The 19,406-nt window shown below is 43.1% G+C and overlaps 1 protein-coding gene across 1 annotated transcript in view; it reads right to left on the bottom strand.

Moving 5' to 3' along the window:
* The window catches only part of SLC6A2 (solute carrier family 6 member 2), a 79,188-nt gene extending 78,220 nt beyond the window's left edge, over positions 1 to 968 (bottom strand). Inside the window, exon 1 of the mRNA XM_075040276.1 lies at positions 509 to 968. Within this exon, the coding sequence (XP_074896377.1) occupies positions 509 to 968 (460 nt within the window). The remainder of the gene's footprint in view (positions 1 to 508) is intronic.
* Between the last annotated feature and the right edge of the window lie 18,438 nt (positions 969 to 19,406).

Genomic DNA, 19,406 nt, shown 5'->3' with positions numbered 1-19,406 from the left:
GGTTTTTCTTTTTTTGCCCTCTCGACGAAAAAAGCGTGAAGCAGGCTGAAGCGGCAGCCGGAGGCAACTACGCCTGTGCTCAAAACTAAGCGAAACTCCGAGGGGTGTGCGAGCGCTCCTTACCGCGAGGGTCTTGAGCGGCAGGGCGGGGAGCGGCGGCCCGTGTGGCCCCGGGGCCCGGAGCGGCGGCGGTGCCCGGAGCGAGCGGCGGCGGTGGCCCGAGCGAGCCGCGGCGGTGGCCCGAGCGAGCCGCGGCGGTGCCCCGCTCGCCGGGACGCGCGGTGCCGGATGGCGAAGGGAGGAGCGGGGGAGCGCCGGGGCAGAGCGCGAGTGCCGCCGCTCCTCCCTTCGCCATCCGGCACCCCTCCCGGGCACCGCGGGGCAAGCCTCGCCGCCCGGCTCTCCGCCTGAAACTCCGGGGAGGAGAAGAAGGGGATGCCGGCCTCGCGGCGGTGGGGCTTTGGGGCGTGGGGCCGGGGGAAAAAGACCTCGCGAGCGGCGCTCTTACCCCCTCCATTTTTGTAGCAGAGGTATGGAAATCGCCAGACGTTGGCCAGGTCCACGGCGAAGCCGATGACGGAGAGGAGGAAGTCGATCTTCTTGCCCCAGGTCTCCCTGTCCTGGGCGCCGTAGCGCGGCGCGGGGGCGGCGGGCAGGAGGCTGCTGCTGGTGTACTGCACCCCGTTGTGCTCCTTCACCAGGATCAGCTCCACGTCCTTCCTCGGGGGCGGCGGCCCCGCGCGGTCCGGCAAGGGGGCCACCACCGACACTTTGCGGTCGGGCTGGATCTGTTTGTTCATCCTCGCCTTAAACATCCAGAGGAGAGAGCGAGCTGAGGCGGGGGAGCGGGCGAGGCGGGGTGTGGGAGCGCAGATAACGGAAGTGCACTTCCCGCTGGAGGCGACTCCGCGCTCCAGCCCGCCGGTGTCAGCGCGGCAGGAGCGAGGCACGGCCGTAATAAGAGCCATGCAAATGAGGCGGGAGAGGGGGGACCGCGGCGCCCGCGCCCGCCGGGGTGCCCCCGGGGAGCGGGGCTTCCTTCCCGCGCCTCTTCCTCCGCGGGGGAGCGGCCGGCGGCCGGGCACCGCGCCGCTGCCCGCGGGCTGCCGAGCGGCGGGCGCACCTGGGGCGCGCCGCCCCGGCCCCGGTCCCGGCCCCGGCCGCCGCTGGAGACCGGGCTGGAGCCTCCCGACCCGCGCCGCGAGCCGGCCGCGCCAGGGAGCGCGGAGCCGGCCGGAGCCCCGCACCGGCCGGCGCCGCACCTTCTCCTCCAGCGGCAGTTTCCCCTTAGACAGTTAGGGCTCGTCCTGCCGCAGCCTGCGGGGCGCTCGGAGCTGCTCCTTCCCGCGAGGCATCCCCGGCCGAGCCATCTGGAAGTGCCGTTAGCAGGCAACAGGTAGAACTAATGCGGATTGCCCGCTTCCCTTCTTCCCCGGCTGAGCTGCAGTACAGAGACAGCTTTCCCCTCTCTGCTAGCCTGGCTTTAGTTAAACAGCAGAATTTGGCTTTTGACATCAGAACCCGGTGGGGTGCAAATTGAATGACAGAGCTGGACAATGCTAATACGCCTACGCCAGGACTGATGGATGCCCGGCTTTTTCTTTCCTGGCCAGCCTGGGACTGGTAGGATTCGGTTGTCAGGTTGAGGTATTTGCAGGACATTAACTATTTGCTGCTATTCCAAATGGGACCTGAGTCTTTTACGTGTAAAATCAGCAAAGCGCTAGCTGGCAGAACAACAGTGATTGGTGCCGAAAGTTGGCTAAATACAACTGCAGAAAGGGGTTTTCACGGGCTCTTCCCCTTACAGCTGTGAGCAGTAACTCTACGTTCAGCGTCTGTTAAGGGAATAAAATTTGAGCACAAAAGGAAGAAACTGGCTCCCCCTCCCCAATGTTGAATAGTTTCCCTTCTGCCTGGCATCAGTGAGAACAGGTCAGATCGCAGAGGATTCTCGGTGGTGTTACAGCCTACCGTTCTTATTCACTCTGCTAGGACTGATAATACAGTATTACAATTGTAGCATATGAACAGGTGCTAGTTAGAGCCAGAAAGGAATACCAGGTTCCTCTGCAAACTTGGAATGTGAAAAAGAATCCCAACTTGGAGTTAAAGCTCACATATTAGTGTCTTCCCCTCCTCTCTTTAGGCCACAGACTACAAAGATGCTAGTAAGACAGCTATTGACAATTTGCAGATTTTTATGCCTTCACAAAAAAAGCTCTGGGTTCAAGCTCCAAGATCCAAGTTGTGACTTGGATCCTAAAGCCCTCATCTGGGTGAAGTATTTGAGCAGTGGCTATACTGTTTCACAGCAATTGTACGCTTAGAACATGCAGCTCATATGTTCTCTTTTGGTTACTCCGTGATTTCCTGCTCTCATCTTCTCCAAATACACCACATGAGACCATTTTCTCTATTCTTTTTAACACTTCATGCCATATGTGCTGCAGGTACTTCCCCTGTGCACAGTCATTACATAGTACCCTGTAAACACTTGCCATTTGCCCATGCAATACAACCCACATTTTTACACTCATGCGTAGCTACACTGCTGCCTACTCCTCATACCATCTATCAGTCACTGCCACCACATGCATCAAACACATACCCGTGTTACATGCAGTGCCCCCAAATATGCCCACACTCCCCTGCGTTTCAGTGAGCCTGCACACCCATTCTCCCATAGCAAATAAAGGACGAGCTCTGTTCTGGGCATAAGGAGAGCCTCTGCTCCCAGATGCAGACCACTGAAGCCACCTTGCTGACAAACTCACCAGATAGCACTGGGGATGTCTCTGTCCCATTCCCTGGTACCTATGGGGAGGAGGAAGATGACTGAAGGGGGATTCCTCCTTCTTGGCTCCACCACTCTGGGATTGCAGTCTGTCTGGGAGCTGAAGCTGTAGCCTAGCCAGTAAGGAGCTTTTTAAACCTGGTTCCCTTCTCTCCACGTGACTATCACTGCCTTAATAATCTGCACAGACTTCCTACGCTAGACAACAGCACTCCCATATTGCTTCTGGAAAAATAAGGCCTTGCTAAGGAACACCCTTTTCCTCACAAGGTCTCAATTAGCTGAGCTTGATCATGATGTCTATGGTGGGAGGAATCTAGAAAGCCCCCGCTTATTTCCTAAGAGAATTAAGTCACTGTGCATATATATATATGCCTTTAATTCTTGCATGGAAAGTGTGCACAATCTGGTTAATGTAATATCTGCTGCACCCTCAAGGTAAGAAAGTCCTCAATTGGATTTTATAAAAAAGTTGCTTAATCTTGAATCTGTCTGGATCTTGTTATGCCTAATGGAGCCTGACAGCGGGTAGAGTTGAAGTCAGAGAAGGGAATATTGTATTTAGAAACCTCAATGGAGCCAGGCAAGATGGCGGGGTGTTAGTGATATTCCGCTGTTGACTGGGAAATGGGCTATAATTTACTTTAGAAAATAGTCAGGTGGTGTTGCTAGGTTAGTCATCAATTATTCAATTTCTTGTCTGTCATTCTCTTTGCAACATACAGGAGAACATACTGTATGCTGTAACAGTAAGCTGGGATTGTCACACTCATACGTTAGTGTCTATGAAGAAAAAAAAAAAACCCAGTGAACAACAATTTAGTGTGTACTTCCAGATCTCCATTTGCTGCTGGTGTGAAGGCTCACTGTGCTTGTTGGCAACAGCGTTTGAATTCTCCACCTTCGGCAGCACAGCCCTCTGCCACTGATATTACTGAACTACAGGAGCAGCTGGCTACTGTCCTTCCTATGAACCAGCTTTTGAGAAGGGCTGTATCAAACAGTTTTCAAATATGTTGGAACTCACACTTTACAGTTGGTGCATCTGAAAGAGTCTTGCTTCATGTTATGTCTGATACACTTGATTAAAGAGTTTGGCAGTTGAGCCAAACAGAACAGTGACTGAGAGGGGATATGATTGCTTTATAAATAAATTGAGATAAATGTCACTGACTGCCCCCTCCTCCCCCAACATTTAAACCAAAGGACAAAAGAACCGTCATACATTTAGTTGGAAAATGAGAAGAGTTCTAACTATCAAAGCAGTGAATACAGTGGGCACTAGAGACCTGTGTTTTAGGAGATTGTTTTATGAGCAGGGTTGTATGATGAAGTTGCTTGTGAGAGCTGGGATTTGGACTTGAAGACCCAGGACATCATTTTCTTATTATAATCCAAGATACAGTGAAAAGAGTAAAAAGGGGCAGGGGATATATACACCAACTATTTAATTTCATGTCCTGGTACATCCACAGAAACTCTGAGCTCGTTCTGGCCTTGGGGCTTACCGGCCCTGAAAGACTAAACATTTTTCAAACGAAGTACATAAGCTGAATGAAGTTAGGTTTGGTTATTTTGTGATAGAAGAAACTTGGGGAATAGCCAGTTGCTGCAGGAACCAGGAAGAAAGTAGACAACAGCTTTCTGACTGAATCAATGTTAAAACAATTTCACACTGACAGGAACCTGCAGTGGCAGGGGTGCCCATCTTTCTAGGTTAGCAGGTAGAGGACACCATGCTGTAGACTGTATCAGACACCTTTTGGTGACAGTAGATACATCAGCTCCAGCTTCTTGGACTGTTACGGCTGGGTTGGGCAGGTTTGCTTCATAGTATCTCTAAAATCATATTGCCATTCCAAATGTAGTGTTTACTTAGCATTTAAAAGCTTTGTTACGAGGCTGTTTTCATAGTATCTCTTCCCTAGAGCCAAAGAAATCCATCTCTTGCACTGAGAGGGCCCATTTGTGTTTGTCCAAACCTGCATTTTCACAGTTAGTGTCTGTCATTCTACAAACTGTCTTCAGACTGAAAATAAATATTACAAAAGCACTCCACGTTGTTTTGGTATTCCGTTTATGCAAGAATGCCAAGTTCCAGGGGAAGGCAAGGCCTCTCCCTGTTTCTTATGATAGTAGCATTTGTATCTTCCTTATCAAGTCGCTTGAGACTGTCACAAATGCATGCTTCCCAAGCTCATTTTACTTGGGATCTGCTGCCCTTGGCATCAGGTGACCTTCTTCAAGGGAGCCATCAGTGTCACCCAAGCAAGCTATCCCATGGCATCTTTCTCATTTTATTACATACAGAATATGTGTGTGTGTGAAGAGGACGATGTTGAAGTCTAGGAGGTTTATCACTCACAATTTTGCCACTGCCCTCTCTCTATAGGCACACCCTCTTCACCTCACTTTGGCCACGTTCCAGCTTACTAGCACTTACTATCTTTTAAAGATTATAAACCTACTTTGGAACATTTCACACCAGAAGTAGTTAAGTTCCAGCTCCAGCAATATTCTTTATTGCTACCTGCTTTGAATCGCTATCTCTTGGTGCTGCTTTAGCATCAGGTTTATTCTATCTCAAAGGTAGCTGTGTGAGAGCAATTTGCAAAGCTGCGTATAAGTGGGATGAAGCTGGGAGCACTCCCAATTTCAGTCTGACTGTGCATGAGGTGCACTCCATCCTCCTCCCTTCATCTTGGCTTGTGCAGGAGAGAATCAAGGTGCAGGGTCCAGAAGGGAGCAAGGGCACACACTGACCTAGTCCCTACTTTGAACTGTAAGAGAACCAGAGCACTGGTCCACTGTAGTCCGTCTTCTGGGTTCACCATGTTGTATGTCCATGTAATCTTTCTCTTTTCTAGTTGGAATAAACCTTTCCTGAGCAAAACTGGCCTAGATTTCAGATTAAGTCTTACCAGCATTTAGTGAAACAGTAATAATTTCCAGGATTATCAGACAAGACTTTAATGAGAAGGGGAATCTCACTTGCCTTTTTCACACCTGTATTAAATGTTTGTCCACAGACAGGTTATAAACATCAAAGTCACTCTGCTCTGTCATTTGTCTAATTCTTAAAGGCCAGGTTTAACATTTTACTCTGTTCGCTTCCATCCCTTTTCTGTTATTCTAGGGTCCTTTTTTTTCCTGTGTGAGTCCCATTCTTCACTGATTTAATATTGCCTGCCAACTTCACCATCTCCAAATTTCATTAGCAGACATAAACTTTTGGGTGCATATTATTAATGCAAATATTTAACAAATTCATGCCCAATAATTGATCTTTCGGGATGGGTAATCTCACTCCAAGCCTGTAATTATCCTTATAGCACAACATAGTATTATATCCTCTTTAGTCAGTTCCTCTCCTGTCTTAACAATTATATTTGTCTCCATCTCTTCTGCTCAGACTAATAATTACAAGTGTCATTGTAGCAGCTGCTTTTGTGAAGTCGTGATAGATTAATATCTACCACATTTTCCTTGCTTTTGTAAAAGGTAGTTATCAGAATAAGGTACCAAATTAATCTGGCTTCCTTTGGGAAGCTCGTTTTGCATGTAGCAGTCTTCTGTGCTTGTATGCCTATGGGTAGAACTCATGAAAAGTGTTTTAATCTGGGAACTCCATGTGGTCATAGGATTATATGCACCTCCCTAAATCAAGGCTTTTCTAAGATACTTCATAATTTCTGTTGTCTGCAGACCCTGAACAAGACACCTCACTCAATGTCCAAAGCTAGACTGAGAGATGACTGAAAAAATATCAGGATATGAAAACTCACTGAATTTCAGATGATCCTAAGATTAGATTTTTTTAGTGCATTGCTGATGGCAAGGAGTTGGATATTATCTTCCTCCTGTTGAAAAGACTAAAGAAAAAAACAGAAGCAATTTGACCTTGCTTGCTGGGAGGACCTGTCCTTTCTCTTGGTGCCAGTCTCTTGCTGATACCTCTGCTTGTACAGCAAGTAAAAGGTCCAATTGTGCAGACTGCAAAAAAGACTGAGAATGAGCACTGATATCTTGCTTCATTAGAAATAGGCACCTTAACATGGGCTTCTGATCTTAAGTTTATTGCGTACTACACTGATTATTGAACATATTCAAAGCCAATCTTTATGTAGCCTCATTTACTTTAAGAGGCATTATGTACCTATATCTGAAGACATAAAAGGACTGATTTTTTTTTCCAAATGCAAAATAGCTAATTTCACTGATTACACTAAAGCCTAAACAAACAGTGAGAACATTTAAATTATTCACTGTTGGTTCTTTCTACTAGGCCTAATATTAACAGTGGGGACCAAATTATTTCCTTTGGTATAGAAACAGAACTCCCTTTGTGGCCAGTGAGAATGGTATACACAGATCTGGAGAGGAGATGTGGAAATGAAAGCCTCACTTATCTAAATTCTGTTTATCATTTTTGGCTTTTCTAAGAGTAGTCAGAAACAAGTGAATTGTGCTCAATAAATTTGCCGTTTCAATAAGGAAGGGCGTGCAAGCAGCAGCTCATACTACTGTTACCCAGGGCTCACGCTGCAGTAACATCCAAATCAAGAGTTCTATTGTGCTAGATGCTCGCTGAACATGCACAAGCACAGAAAAAAGTCAGATTCACTTTACCTACCTAGAAGCAATCAGCTTTCCATTGTTGGCAGCTCGAGAGACAGGACCACTGTGTCTGTCAGTGGTCCTAAGGCATCTGATTTCGTTAAGCTTTTGGTATTGTGATTACATCTCTCTGAGATGGAAGGAGAAAAAACCCAGTAGCTAATTGTAAATAGGCCTCCAAAACACTGAACAGGACCAGTTCTTTATTTCTTTTAAAACCAAAGTGAATCTGTAAAAATATAAACATTCAAAAGGATCCAGGTCTCATCACAGCTATTAGTTGAAGGGCCAAAAATAATTTCTTCTCAAAGTTTAGGAACTTTTGTATATGTTTTGCCTTATGTAAGTTTACACATTCATCCTACAGGTGTTTTCATGTGGTCACCTCATGTATAGGTTTGCATGGGTTTTACTTACTTTTACTGTCCAAAGCCTTTGCAGTTCTATAGCAACAGGTCCATCAAATTGTGAACTGATTTAGTACTTGGAAACCTCCAGTTGCCCTCAGTTGTAGCATTTATCCAAGTGCAACACAAAGTAGCAAGTTAGATTCCGAGCTAACATTGACTAGTTTGGACAGTTATAAGTAAATTGTTTTTGTTGAGCTGATTGTTTTAAAATTAAGCCTCCAAGCGCTGAAAGAATCAGCAATGCCGAAGGAGACTCAGAGCCTGTCTTCAAAGTTATGACAAGTCAGGCACTTGGCAGTTTTCACAATGACCTATATTTTAATATGGGCTATTGGATTATTTCTAAAGAGTCTTCTTAGCCATAAAAGAATTATGCTCATTGGCTGGGCTGTGGCAAAAATACAATTGAATTAAGGATTGAAATAATTTAGGATCCAGCTGGACAAGTTGTCCCTGCGGCTGAGCAGTAACAGATGGATTAAGCATTGGAAATTGCACAGAAAAAAAGGTATAATTGATCTAAGGTAACCTCACTACTTTATATTAAATAAATCAATGCTGATAAGCTGAAAGGTTAGAAGCAAGAAGCTGAATTGAAGGAAGGGGGACCTGGGAAAAAGCAAGTCTAGGTAAAACAAGTTAACTTTTAGGTCCTAAATGTGGTAGGGACTGTGGACACTTGAGGTCTGTAAGTACAGTGGCTATGAGTTTCCAAATCAGCAGGGATGCTGGGGAATGTTGGGGGAGAGCAGAGGAGGGGATACCAAATTGCACATCCTTGCAGAAAGGATACATTTTTGAAGTGAGGAAAAAAAATTGCAATTAGCCATCTCTATGTCAATATGTGCATCTAAAATAATTTGTCACTGAAAACCACAGGCGACTCTCAGCCCTCACTCTCTCACACACGTATGTACCTACCTGTATGTATCTGCATTTCAGCTGGAAGATTAAAAGGGAAGGCTGCACTGTGACAACGACATTATACAGAGCAGTTGAGGTTTTAGGAGTGTGATGTGTGTGTGTGTGTGTGTGTTATTAAGAAGCAGGTAAAACCAAAATGTTGGCCAGTAATGTAGGATACAGTAAATTCCTTCTGGAGACACCCAGTGCCTGAACGCTAGCAAATGGAGTGGTACTGGAGTGGGAGGCTATAGAGTGAAGAAAAAAATATTTTTCTAGCTGTATCTCTTCTTTGAAAAGTTGGGAGACAAACTTTACACAGTGAAAGGAACTTCAGATAAACTCATGTATGTAAGTAGTGTAGATAGTAATACTGAAGGGTAGTAGAAGACAGGATTTCCCTGTTGTTACTCACTTAACTTCTAATTCCTTTTATGCATTTCCAGACTAAGCACAAATGGTTTTCATAGGCATTAACTTTGTTTTGCAAAGAATGAAACGATACAGAAAAAAACCCCTTGCAGTATTGCTTTGAGTGTACATATTAAAGTGAACATATACTTGCCTGACTACTGAAACCAAGAAAAGGAGGCACACCAGTTGGCAGAGGTGGTATTGCCTCGATGAGGATGTTGTAGCAAGTTCTGTTAGCTTGTGTGCCGCAGAGCAGATAAAAGCAGGTGCCAGGATGGGGTTGCGTTTGTCCAGATTGGGGTTATTCAGTAAGTGTCTAGAGAGATAATGATTACAGTGCTTTGGCTTCTGGTTTCTGAACGGCTCTGCTTTTCTGGCAGGAAGGCTTGCGTGGCTGGCTGTGGGGATACAGTTAAGAGCAACTTTTAAGTAAACGCTGTGGGAAGAAGGGCAAGAAGTGTCTTTTTGGATTGCCCTAAAGCTCCACCTGCTGGTTATCCTTCCCTCCAGCCTCAGGGATTAACGGGAAGGCTCTGGTGTGTAGGCAACAGGATGATGCACAGCAGTTGGGATTTCTGGTACTGCTGGACCTGACACTTCAGAAAAGTCGTTTAAGGGAAGCTGGGTCTTGGCTTATGTGCCTGTTCTCTTACTCCTATCAAATAGACCTCTAAAAAGACTAGAGCTCAGTGGTTTTCTATAGAAATTAAAGATACCTGCATTGAAAACAAGGAAGACACTTCCTTAATGACGCAGCAGATATGCTGATGTAACGCATATATTTGAGACCTATGAATGGCAATGTCAAAAGCCAGTCATGGCTGCAAAGTCAAGCAGTCAAAGTTTAGGAAAAGTTGTAAAGATAATGTTTTAGTTGCAATTTTGCTGTGGCACAAGTGAATGGAAGAGCTGATGTTAGATCTTAGAACATGGCTGTGCCTCTGACATTCCTCTGACAGCCAGCCCTCTTGCACACCAGACATCTTCTGTCTCTCTGCCATTTCCAGGAATTGAAACTTTTGTGACCTACTAATTCCATGTAGGTTTCCTAAAGCTAATACCAAATTTTGCTTGATTGCTCCTTGTCCTGAGCAGACAAGAATCTTTGACGTAAAAGGAAGGGGAATGAAAATGCTGATTTTGAAGTTAGATTTGAAGAATCAGTTGTTTCTTTGTTCATTTCAAATAAATGAGCTGAGATGTAACCAGCAGGTAAACATCCAGTCACCTCTTCTTGCTGTGATTATTTAGTTTTCAAACTGTTCTTAACCAAAGTACATTGCTTGCATCTCAATAAAACATAAGCATAGAAATGGCTAAACATAAAGTTATGTAATTAAAAAATATGATACTTTGCCCAGCCAAAGCTTTGATTTTTGTTTATGTACTGAAAGAGTAGTGATACGAGAAGATTAATCAGCATGAGAGATTCTTTGTGAGACTTTATACTCTGAAGGAAAGATGGGGCATTCAGATGTATCCTCAACATTAAAAAGTCTTTTTTGCTTTCTGAAGATTTGCAGGTTACATTCTCTTGATGTCCAAGTTACGATGAGAGAGTGTTTAATTCCTCATGGTCAAGGTCAAAAATTATCATTCATTGGGAAAATATCACGGGGAAGTTGAATATACTTATCTCTATACTGTCGTTTCTGTGGTGTTTCTGAGAGAATATTGTGACTTGTTTGCTAGTAGAGTCTGGAACCCTGTTGTAATAGGAAGTATACAGTGGACTTCATCCTGTGCTAATGCACAGTTAGGGACAAAGACAGAAGATTACGGTGGAAACAGATTAGAGGGAGAGGAGAACAGTTACATAAACTGTGGCTCAGAATATGCTGTGGTCATCTGCTAGTCCATGGACAGAATCAGATCCTCTGAATGTTAATTCTTACCTTTTCTGTAGACTGGGGATACATCTGCAGATTATACAGTCTCTGTTCTACCTGAAATCCATCTCCTGGGTAGCTTAATATCAGGATAATTGCTCTTCCAATACACATTAGAGTACAAAGCTTTTAGCGTTCCCAGGAGGGATCGTGGTGGCAAGTATGGTAACACTGGGATTCCATGTTGGTGACTGGACTCCCATTGCACTTCATGAGGTATAAGGAGAACTTACCCTGTTAAGAAGAGCTGACAGTTATGCTCCTTTTCTTTCTTAGTGAAGACCTGCATTTGCAGTCTCCCCATTCTCTATATCCCACTGGTGGTCTCTTATACCCCTTCGCAGTTCATTGCTATTAGCTGATTAGTCCACGTAATCTCAGCAGAAGAGTATTCTGTCTACCTTCCGTGTGACTGCAATTTGGATTTTTCAAATTTGGGCATAGAGAATATGACTCTAGGCATGACTCTATGTGCACTGGAAAGGCAAAGTAAATTGCTACACAGCTTATCTCCAAGCATGGCAGAACATTGTGCTATGCGCCCGCCTACCCTTCATCTGTGCTTTTGCCTCTGGTGAATTGCGGCCACAGTTCTTTTAGGATTCGGGTACAGGATGGGAACCCAAATGACACTATTCTCTCCTGTTTTAAGTGACGCCATTCGTACACTAAGGACAGTGCAGTGGGAAGGGGATGGGATGGGACCTGGGCCTGCCTTCACCGTGTAAGGGGAGGAACTGGGATGATGCAAATACAGTCACTCTTCTGGCCATAGGGAGGAACCTAGAAAAATGACCAGAGGGTGGATCAGCAGTGCATGCTCTGGAAGGATCTCCCACAGAAGGGAATCTCTTTTTAAAGAGAATCTGAGCGAGTGCCAGCCCCAGGGAGTGCCTGGCAGCGAGGCTGAGTTGGAATAGAGGTGGGGAGGGCTGGTGGGTAGTGTGGCCTTGTGCAGATGGGCCGCTATACTGCAGCTCCCCAGGGAACCTCTGCCTTTGGGGGCGGGCCCAGGGCTGCCAGCTTGCCCAAACCTCACAATATTTGGGGTATTTTCATAAAAGTCCCACCTTCTGAATTCGTGTTATTCTATTAGAAACCCAGCTTCTAGTCAGGAATAAAAAGATATATTTCTAGCTCATAAGCTTGAAAATGTGACCCATAACAGTTCAAAACCAGAAGGCTAATAAAAAGAAATGCCTTACTATTTTTTGGAAGAAAAACAAAGATGAATTTAGGAGGGGTTTTTAGTGTGCTTTTTAATATTGTCAGGAGAGAGAAACCAGTTGAGCCTTTTTCTGTACATTCAGGGAGACATCTCAGAACCTTTCCAAGATACTTCACATTCTGCAGGTCTACCGTTGTGGGGAGGTAGAGATGGTGAAGCAAATGGCATCAGGCCCTAACTGCATAATGTTCTACTCAATTGTGCTGTCCTGTAGCTGTACAGTGCAGAAATTTCCTGCACAAAGGAGCACACGGAAACTTAAAAAAGGGGGGGAGGGAGGAGTGAGCTGAATGTGTGTGAAAAGATGTCAAACCAAAAGCAAACTAGCACATTATTACAGAAAGTCAAGATATACTAGGATACATGGTGTGAGCTATAGAGCAACACAGAACAATGAGTTGTTCTACATGCTCACTCCCAATTCCTCAAAGAAACTTTTGCTGTTAGTGGCAGGCTGTTGTTAATTATTAGTCTGCATATTATTAATGTAGACAGTGCTATTTCTTAATACATTCTTGTAATCCTAGTGTTTTCTGTTGTTTTGTTTGTTTGTTTTAAATTTCCACAGTTTGGACAAGGATCTGCCTGAGCTTCCATACATACTGCAGAGGGAAATCAAAGGGCCAGTCTCATCCCTGGTTTCTGCATCTCATTAGCAGTTTGCAGATTTTCTGGGGGAGGAAGTGTCGAATATATTCAGTGTCTCTTTATGAGGGGCTCGGGCTCCTGCTGGGCCACACAGCAGTGTGGTTTGCCTTGAGTTCAACTCCAGCCAGGAGTTGAGAGTCTTTCCAGCAAGGGCTCTGAGCTAAGGCAGTCTGATGCAGATGAGCTGAGTTAGACCCAAAACTTTCAGAGGAAGTTGGGAAATATGGTTTCTCCTTTTTTCTTCTCTCTCTCTTTTTTTTTTTTCTTTATGAGAGAGAAAAAAGAAAAAAAAAAGATACAGGTACTGCTTGGTTGGGACTTGAATGTGCTGGCATCTAAGAGCTGGTTTGTTTATTTAGGTTGCAAGAAGGAATAGGCTAGAGTGTTTGCTGGACTCTGATCTCTGGTTAGCACAGGAGCCCTTTCAGTAAATTAACAAGTACAGAGGAAATTACGGGAGAGTTTGAGGATAGGAATATGAGTTGTTTGAGTGTGGGACTTCTCTGAAGCTTCCTGCATCTTTTTTTCATCAGGGCTGTGCTCTAGGAGGCCCTAGGTCAAATGTGGAAGGCAAACTCTACTTTGAAGGAATATTGTGTATTTAGGTATATCAATATACGTTGACTTAACAAGACCAGAAGAGAGAAAATAAGAAGATAGAACCAAATTAAGTTGGTATGGACAATAACTTCATCAGGGAGAGGGCTACTGAAGGCAAAACTACCTGTATTTTACTACATCTAGGTCAGTTACTAGTTCGTCTGCTTCTTTTGTTTCTAGAATTGCTGCAGTTGTCTTCAACATCTACCTTTCCTGTGGGCTTCAGCCCCCGCAACTCTTGATCTATGTGTCTGTAAGGAGGCATAAGCAGGGTTTAATGCAGCAACAGTACTTCAGCATTCTTTTTCTCAATAAATTAATCATTAACATTGACCACTGACTCCCATATTATTTATCTTATATTTTCCCTATTTTCTCTTAGCTTCATTCTTTTTTCCCTCTTCTGAGTTGATCGCAGCAAAACTTTGTTCCAGTCCCTGCTGTTAGGTAAGTCTCTGCAGCCCCTGCGGGGAGGAGAAAATGGGTCAGAACTACAGACAGCAGCAGGGCACAGTCTTCTTACTGGAATGAGTATGAGGCCAGGAACAGAGAAGTGCTGGAAGCTTCATGCTGTGTTTCTGTGGTATAATAACACAGCTCTGATGGCACACTAATTCAGTTTTTTTACTTTTAGGAACCACTAAGGCAGTATCAATGCTTCCTTAACTGCGCTAGTTCATTATCATACAATGTAATTATCTCTTTCTGGTATACAGTTTGTAGGACCTATTTTCTGGGGCCTGTTTCTTGGCAGATCTACCTGATAAGGGAACTTCCAAAAATGTGTATTAAAGGGTTAGATTGCTGTGCTGAATAAGTTATTATTTGTATTTCGGTGGGATTTGGGGCCCTGTTGTGATAGGCTCGGTAAATGTCTAGCATAAGGCCAGTCCAAGCCCTAAAGAATGCAGATGTAAAAAAAACCCAAACCACAGATAAGAATATGTAATAGGCTCAAGTCAAAATCCCAACCTTTTGGAAGGTATTTGGATGTAAATTGAAACTTGGCAGCTCTGGAGAGCTTATAATTAAAAATGCCAAATAAAACTCTGGTAGGACCCTTGCCATGTCATTGCTGACATTAACATTAGGCTGCCTTACTAGGATTGATAGAGGCTTTCTTCCGTCTTGTTTAATAATGTATTTCCTCTTGGAGGAAAAGTGTGGTGGTAAAACTTGGCAAAGCCAACAATGTGTCTTGTAAACAAACTAATTTCCTTCTTCAAACATTGTTTCATTCAAGAGCAATGCATTAAAAATCCCTTTTAGCACTGGTCTTTAACTGGTCACTTTTGCAGGAATGAAGCAGCCATTCTTTGAATCTCCCTTGAAGTTTGCTGAATTTGTTAAAATCTGCTATGTTATCTCCTGTTAGGAATGCATCCTTTACTGGATTGCAGCAAGGGAACGATCTTGATAACATACTTCATGTATGACTTTATTTGGAGTTTCTTAGGAAAAAACCATACATTTGTTTTTAATGGTGACCATTTTCCTGTAATATTCACCCTTAACATTTCTCTAGAGGGATGCAGCTGAGTTTCAGGATTGTTTAATGATTTTTAAAACAAACAAATGAGGGAGACCTGTTCCTGGAGTGAGGAGATGTCATTTCATCTATCTCTGAGAAAGCCTCAGCTGCTCTGCTTCTCCCAGAAACTTACTGAGTAAGGTCCAAGGAAGGGGTAATAGGGCACTTTAATTTGTTTAATATTAGGAATAGATTTTGCTGCATTTCTTAATTCATTGATTTTTTGGGGTTTTTTTCACACACTACTGTGATGTACAGATGTGATTTTTTTTTTATTGAGACTATACAGTCTCTTTGCCTCCAGTTAGTAAGTGCAGTTATTTGAAATGCAAATGTATCTGTGTTACTGCCAGTGTTTAATGTTCTGTACAGAGAAGAGACAGAAATGGAAAGAGTGAAGGTAAAGGAGAAGTGATATAATCTACATGATTTTGTGGTTTAAGACTGAGTGCTGACTAAACCTGGGAGGAATAAACACTCCTTTGGGAAGTGTTTCAGCAATGAAAAGAACTAAGTTCCATTTATTATATTCTGTAGGAACAAATGAAATTCAGATTGCTAGTTGCCAGACGTTCATTGAAACAGTTATGCAACTAAAGTTACCTTGATTTTAGCATTAATATTTCCTGGAAGAGCATTAATATTTCCTGGAAGGCTGTGGTTTAGGTTAGTGGTTTGTATTCCCTCCTTTTTTGGGATGGTTTGGAATTTTGGAAGTATTTTTATCCAATCAAGGAGTAGGGGACACACCATGTGATTGCAGCCATATAGTAGGAGTGGTAAATAAGGCTAAAGCTGTGGAAGACGGTATGCCTTGTAACCCAGGGCTGAATGTGTTCAATTAAAACTATTCATGAGATGCTCTCTCATGATGAGTGAATACAGAGAAAATCAGCATTGGCTTTTGAACTACTTATCAATTAATGAGAAACCAAAGTTGTAATGAGTATGGTGATGAACATTGACTAGTTATAGTAGAAGCTTGTAAGCAAGAAGAGGCCAGAGAAAAATATAGCACCATGGCAATGTTCCCTCACCCAGCCCTGAATGATGAAAGAAATGAATAGAAGTTGCCATTGTTGGAAAAAAGCCTACACACACAGACCTGCCTTGTGAGCCGGCACCAATTTTCAGTAGCAATAACTAAGTCAGTGTGCTACTGTGCCTTATAAATGAGATGAGCTTCCTCGTGCATAAATGAGGCTTTCAGCAAAGAAAATACACGAGGTTTGTTGCACTGGGTGGCAAACACCTTGCATTATCCCCATAGCAATGCTGACTGGAAACTACTTGACTTACTACTGTAAGCCGAAAAGGCTGTGTCATGCTGCTCCTGTGCCTCTGGTTGCAGTTGCTTAATTACCAGGACGACAGTTGTTCTTCCGCCAGTACTGTGAATGTTGCCTGGCTTCTTGTCAGTCTTTGTTAACTCTAAGACAGCAGTGGGGGAAGAGTGGCTTGTACTTTTTTACCAGTCCTGTGCTTAGGTCCTCCATAGAGCTTATTTTCACAATTAAAATGGAGTTAATAGGGCTTCTCTTCTATCCCACCCTCTTTGTGCCCTGTGCTTGGCTGGGCTGTGTTTTCTGAAGAAACAGACTGAAAATGTATTTTAATGACACTTGGTCCTCTAAACTGTAGGCGTCTTTTGGAAAATGGTACTTTAGGCACAGAGGCACCTTTGAGCTTTAAAGAACATGACCTTCTGTCTCTGGGTGCTTCCACACAGCATTTATCTAGAGATCAAGGTAAATTTTTACCTATCTGAGATGCTTCCTCTGAAGTAATTGCTTCCAAAGAAATAGAAGAGAGTTCTTGATTTTTTTTTTTAATCATTCCCCACTGCCTGAAAATGGATGCCACCAGTGGGTCACATGCATCTGTCTAGTGGCAAACTTCTAACCCAGAATGAATATTGTTTGATGGTTCATTTCACCACTAAAGACATGAGCTATAGAGTTCTAGTGACTGAAGAATCCACATCTATATGTGTTTTATTCCTTAGAGTTTGGGTGATCTGATTGCAATGGCACTGTTTTTAGGAGAGAAGAGATGCTAACTTTATCATCCTGGCTTTACTATAGTTAAGGTTGTATCTGAAAGAATTGCCAAGGTGGTTTCTTCACTGATGTTTTAAATTAGGAAGCATCACCAAAATAAATTGGGTTTAGTTTTGCTGTATCAGTGTCATTTATTATGGAGAGCATTGTGAGCTGAAATGTATGTAGATGGCTAACAATGTAATGTCATTAAGTTATTTTATATTTTCTTGGTTAGAAGATCATGGGATACCCGACATGTAGGCCTGAGGTAGGATCAGAATAGGATTAGACTATATTATTCATTTAAGAATAGTGTGGAAGTTTCAATATTTTAAAGAAGGGGGTGAAATACTTAATATTTGTTGCACTTATAGCACAAATTAGTTTCAGAGAAACATCCAGTGATCAGGACTGATTCAGTCTTGATGAATTACCCTTACACAGTGATATAGCTAAAGGACACTTCTAGCTGGCTTTGTTTTGTATGGCCAGTGCGATATATTCCCAAGAGACTGAAGTACTTTCTAAGGAGGGAATACATTGTCCTCGTTGCATCAACAGTCCTTTCTTGGGTACATTGTGACATTCTTTTTGTGGGATGTGTTTGTCACTGTGCTGTATGGGAGGTGTGTGCGTAATGAATCCAGTGGAAATAAACAGTGTTTTCCCCCTTATGAATATTTGATCTATGATTTATTTATCCACCCAGACCTGGACTAATAGCATGTCAAATGCTGCCTGTTTGTTTTCCTGTTGACATATTTCTATCAGCAGTGTCTTCTGTATTATGGACAGGAAAAATATTAGCAGACTTATAAAACAATGGCTTAATGAGACCAATTCTTTGATGTAAGCTAGATGGACTCCACTTGGGAAAATAATAAGAGATTAGGTGGAGGGGATGGGTTTTTTGTCTACTGTGAAGTTGTTCACATTAGGCTGGAAGAAGAGTAAATGGAGACTGACTGACTCCACCAGAAGGTCAGACAGTGACTAGTGCTGGCAGACCGGTGTCTGCTAGGGCAGAGCTTGCCTACATACCCCTGTATAGTTGTATGGAGACCTGAGATCTCCATGCCTAGTGACAGCAAGCAAGTCAGAGATAGCTGCAGGTAAGAAGTACAAGTATTTTTATAGGGAAAAAGATGCTAAAAGAGTCTAAATGCACCATCTTGCCATAAATGACTAAACCTGTTTAATCCGCTTTTCATGATCTGATGCTGAGTTCACCTTCTTGCATCTGGAAAAAAAAAAAAATCAGTGGGAGTGTTGAAGCAAAGAATGTCAAATTTGATTACGGGGTTTGGGACACCAAAAGCACCCATGGGTAATTCACTTAATCAGGAGTCAGTACTCTGTATTTCTATCTCTGCTGTGCTGGTACCCTCCTGTGTAACTTTTGGCAAGGTAGTCACTTTCCTTTTGCCTTGTCTATTTATAAACCGTTAAATATCCAGGAAAGGTAGAAACTCTTATTAGGTGCTTTATACAATACTTAGTTCAATGACTGTTTCTTCTGCTAGAGCTGCAAAGGCCATTGTAATAAAATGAGTAATAATGGAGAGTTTTGTCAAAGGTGTCTCCCATTATTTGTCATTGTCTGAGGGGCTGATTCTCTTTGGTCCACAGAGTATCTTTTCTATTAAAAGAGAAGTTTCCACTACATAAAGCATAGACTTTTGCCTTTAAAATTGGCAATAGCAAAGGTAGAGAGAATGGCTCCTGCTCATATTTATTTCAAAGGTTGTTTTAGATTTAGTGTAGCTTTGAGTTAATAATAGTTCAAACCTGCATTCAAGCTTCATAGGTGAAAATGCTACTGTTTCTCTCTCCTGAGTGTATCTTGACAATATACTTTTCTGCTTATAAGAGACAGGCTGTCAAAGACATGTAATTAAATAACATTATGGAGGTTGGCATGCTTTAATTCAAAAGACCAGTGTACAAAATCTAAACATTTTAAATTATTTCTGCTTTGAATGGCTCCTGTAGTTCATGGCTGGTTATGTCCAGTTTCAAAGACTTCCGGCATTGAGGAAAACAGCTTTCCTAAAAGCTGCTGGCAGTTCTGGTATGACTCCTTCTGGTCTCCTACACGTTTTCCTGTTCATTTCTTTTTTACATTTTAAGAAAAGAAAACATTTTGAATTTTCCTGCAATCTTTGATATCAGGAGATAGGAGCAGAAGCACAGACTTGCGTATCTAAATGTGCACTTGGCCTTATCTTTGTCTGCAAGGCTGATGTTTACCTTTGAAAAGGAAACTACTCTTTTTGAACAATTATAGCGTCTAAGCTTTCATCATGTCTCTCTAATTTATAGTGCTT

Source organism: Buteo buteo, chromosome 11 (assembly GCF_964188355.1).
Source record: "Buteo buteo chromosome 11, bButBut1.hap1.1, whole genome shotgun sequence".
Taxonomy (NCBI): domain Eukaryota; kingdom Metazoa; phylum Chordata; class Aves; order Accipitriformes; family Accipitridae; genus Buteo; species Buteo buteo.
This window is presented reverse-complemented; position numbering and strand designations above follow the sequence as displayed.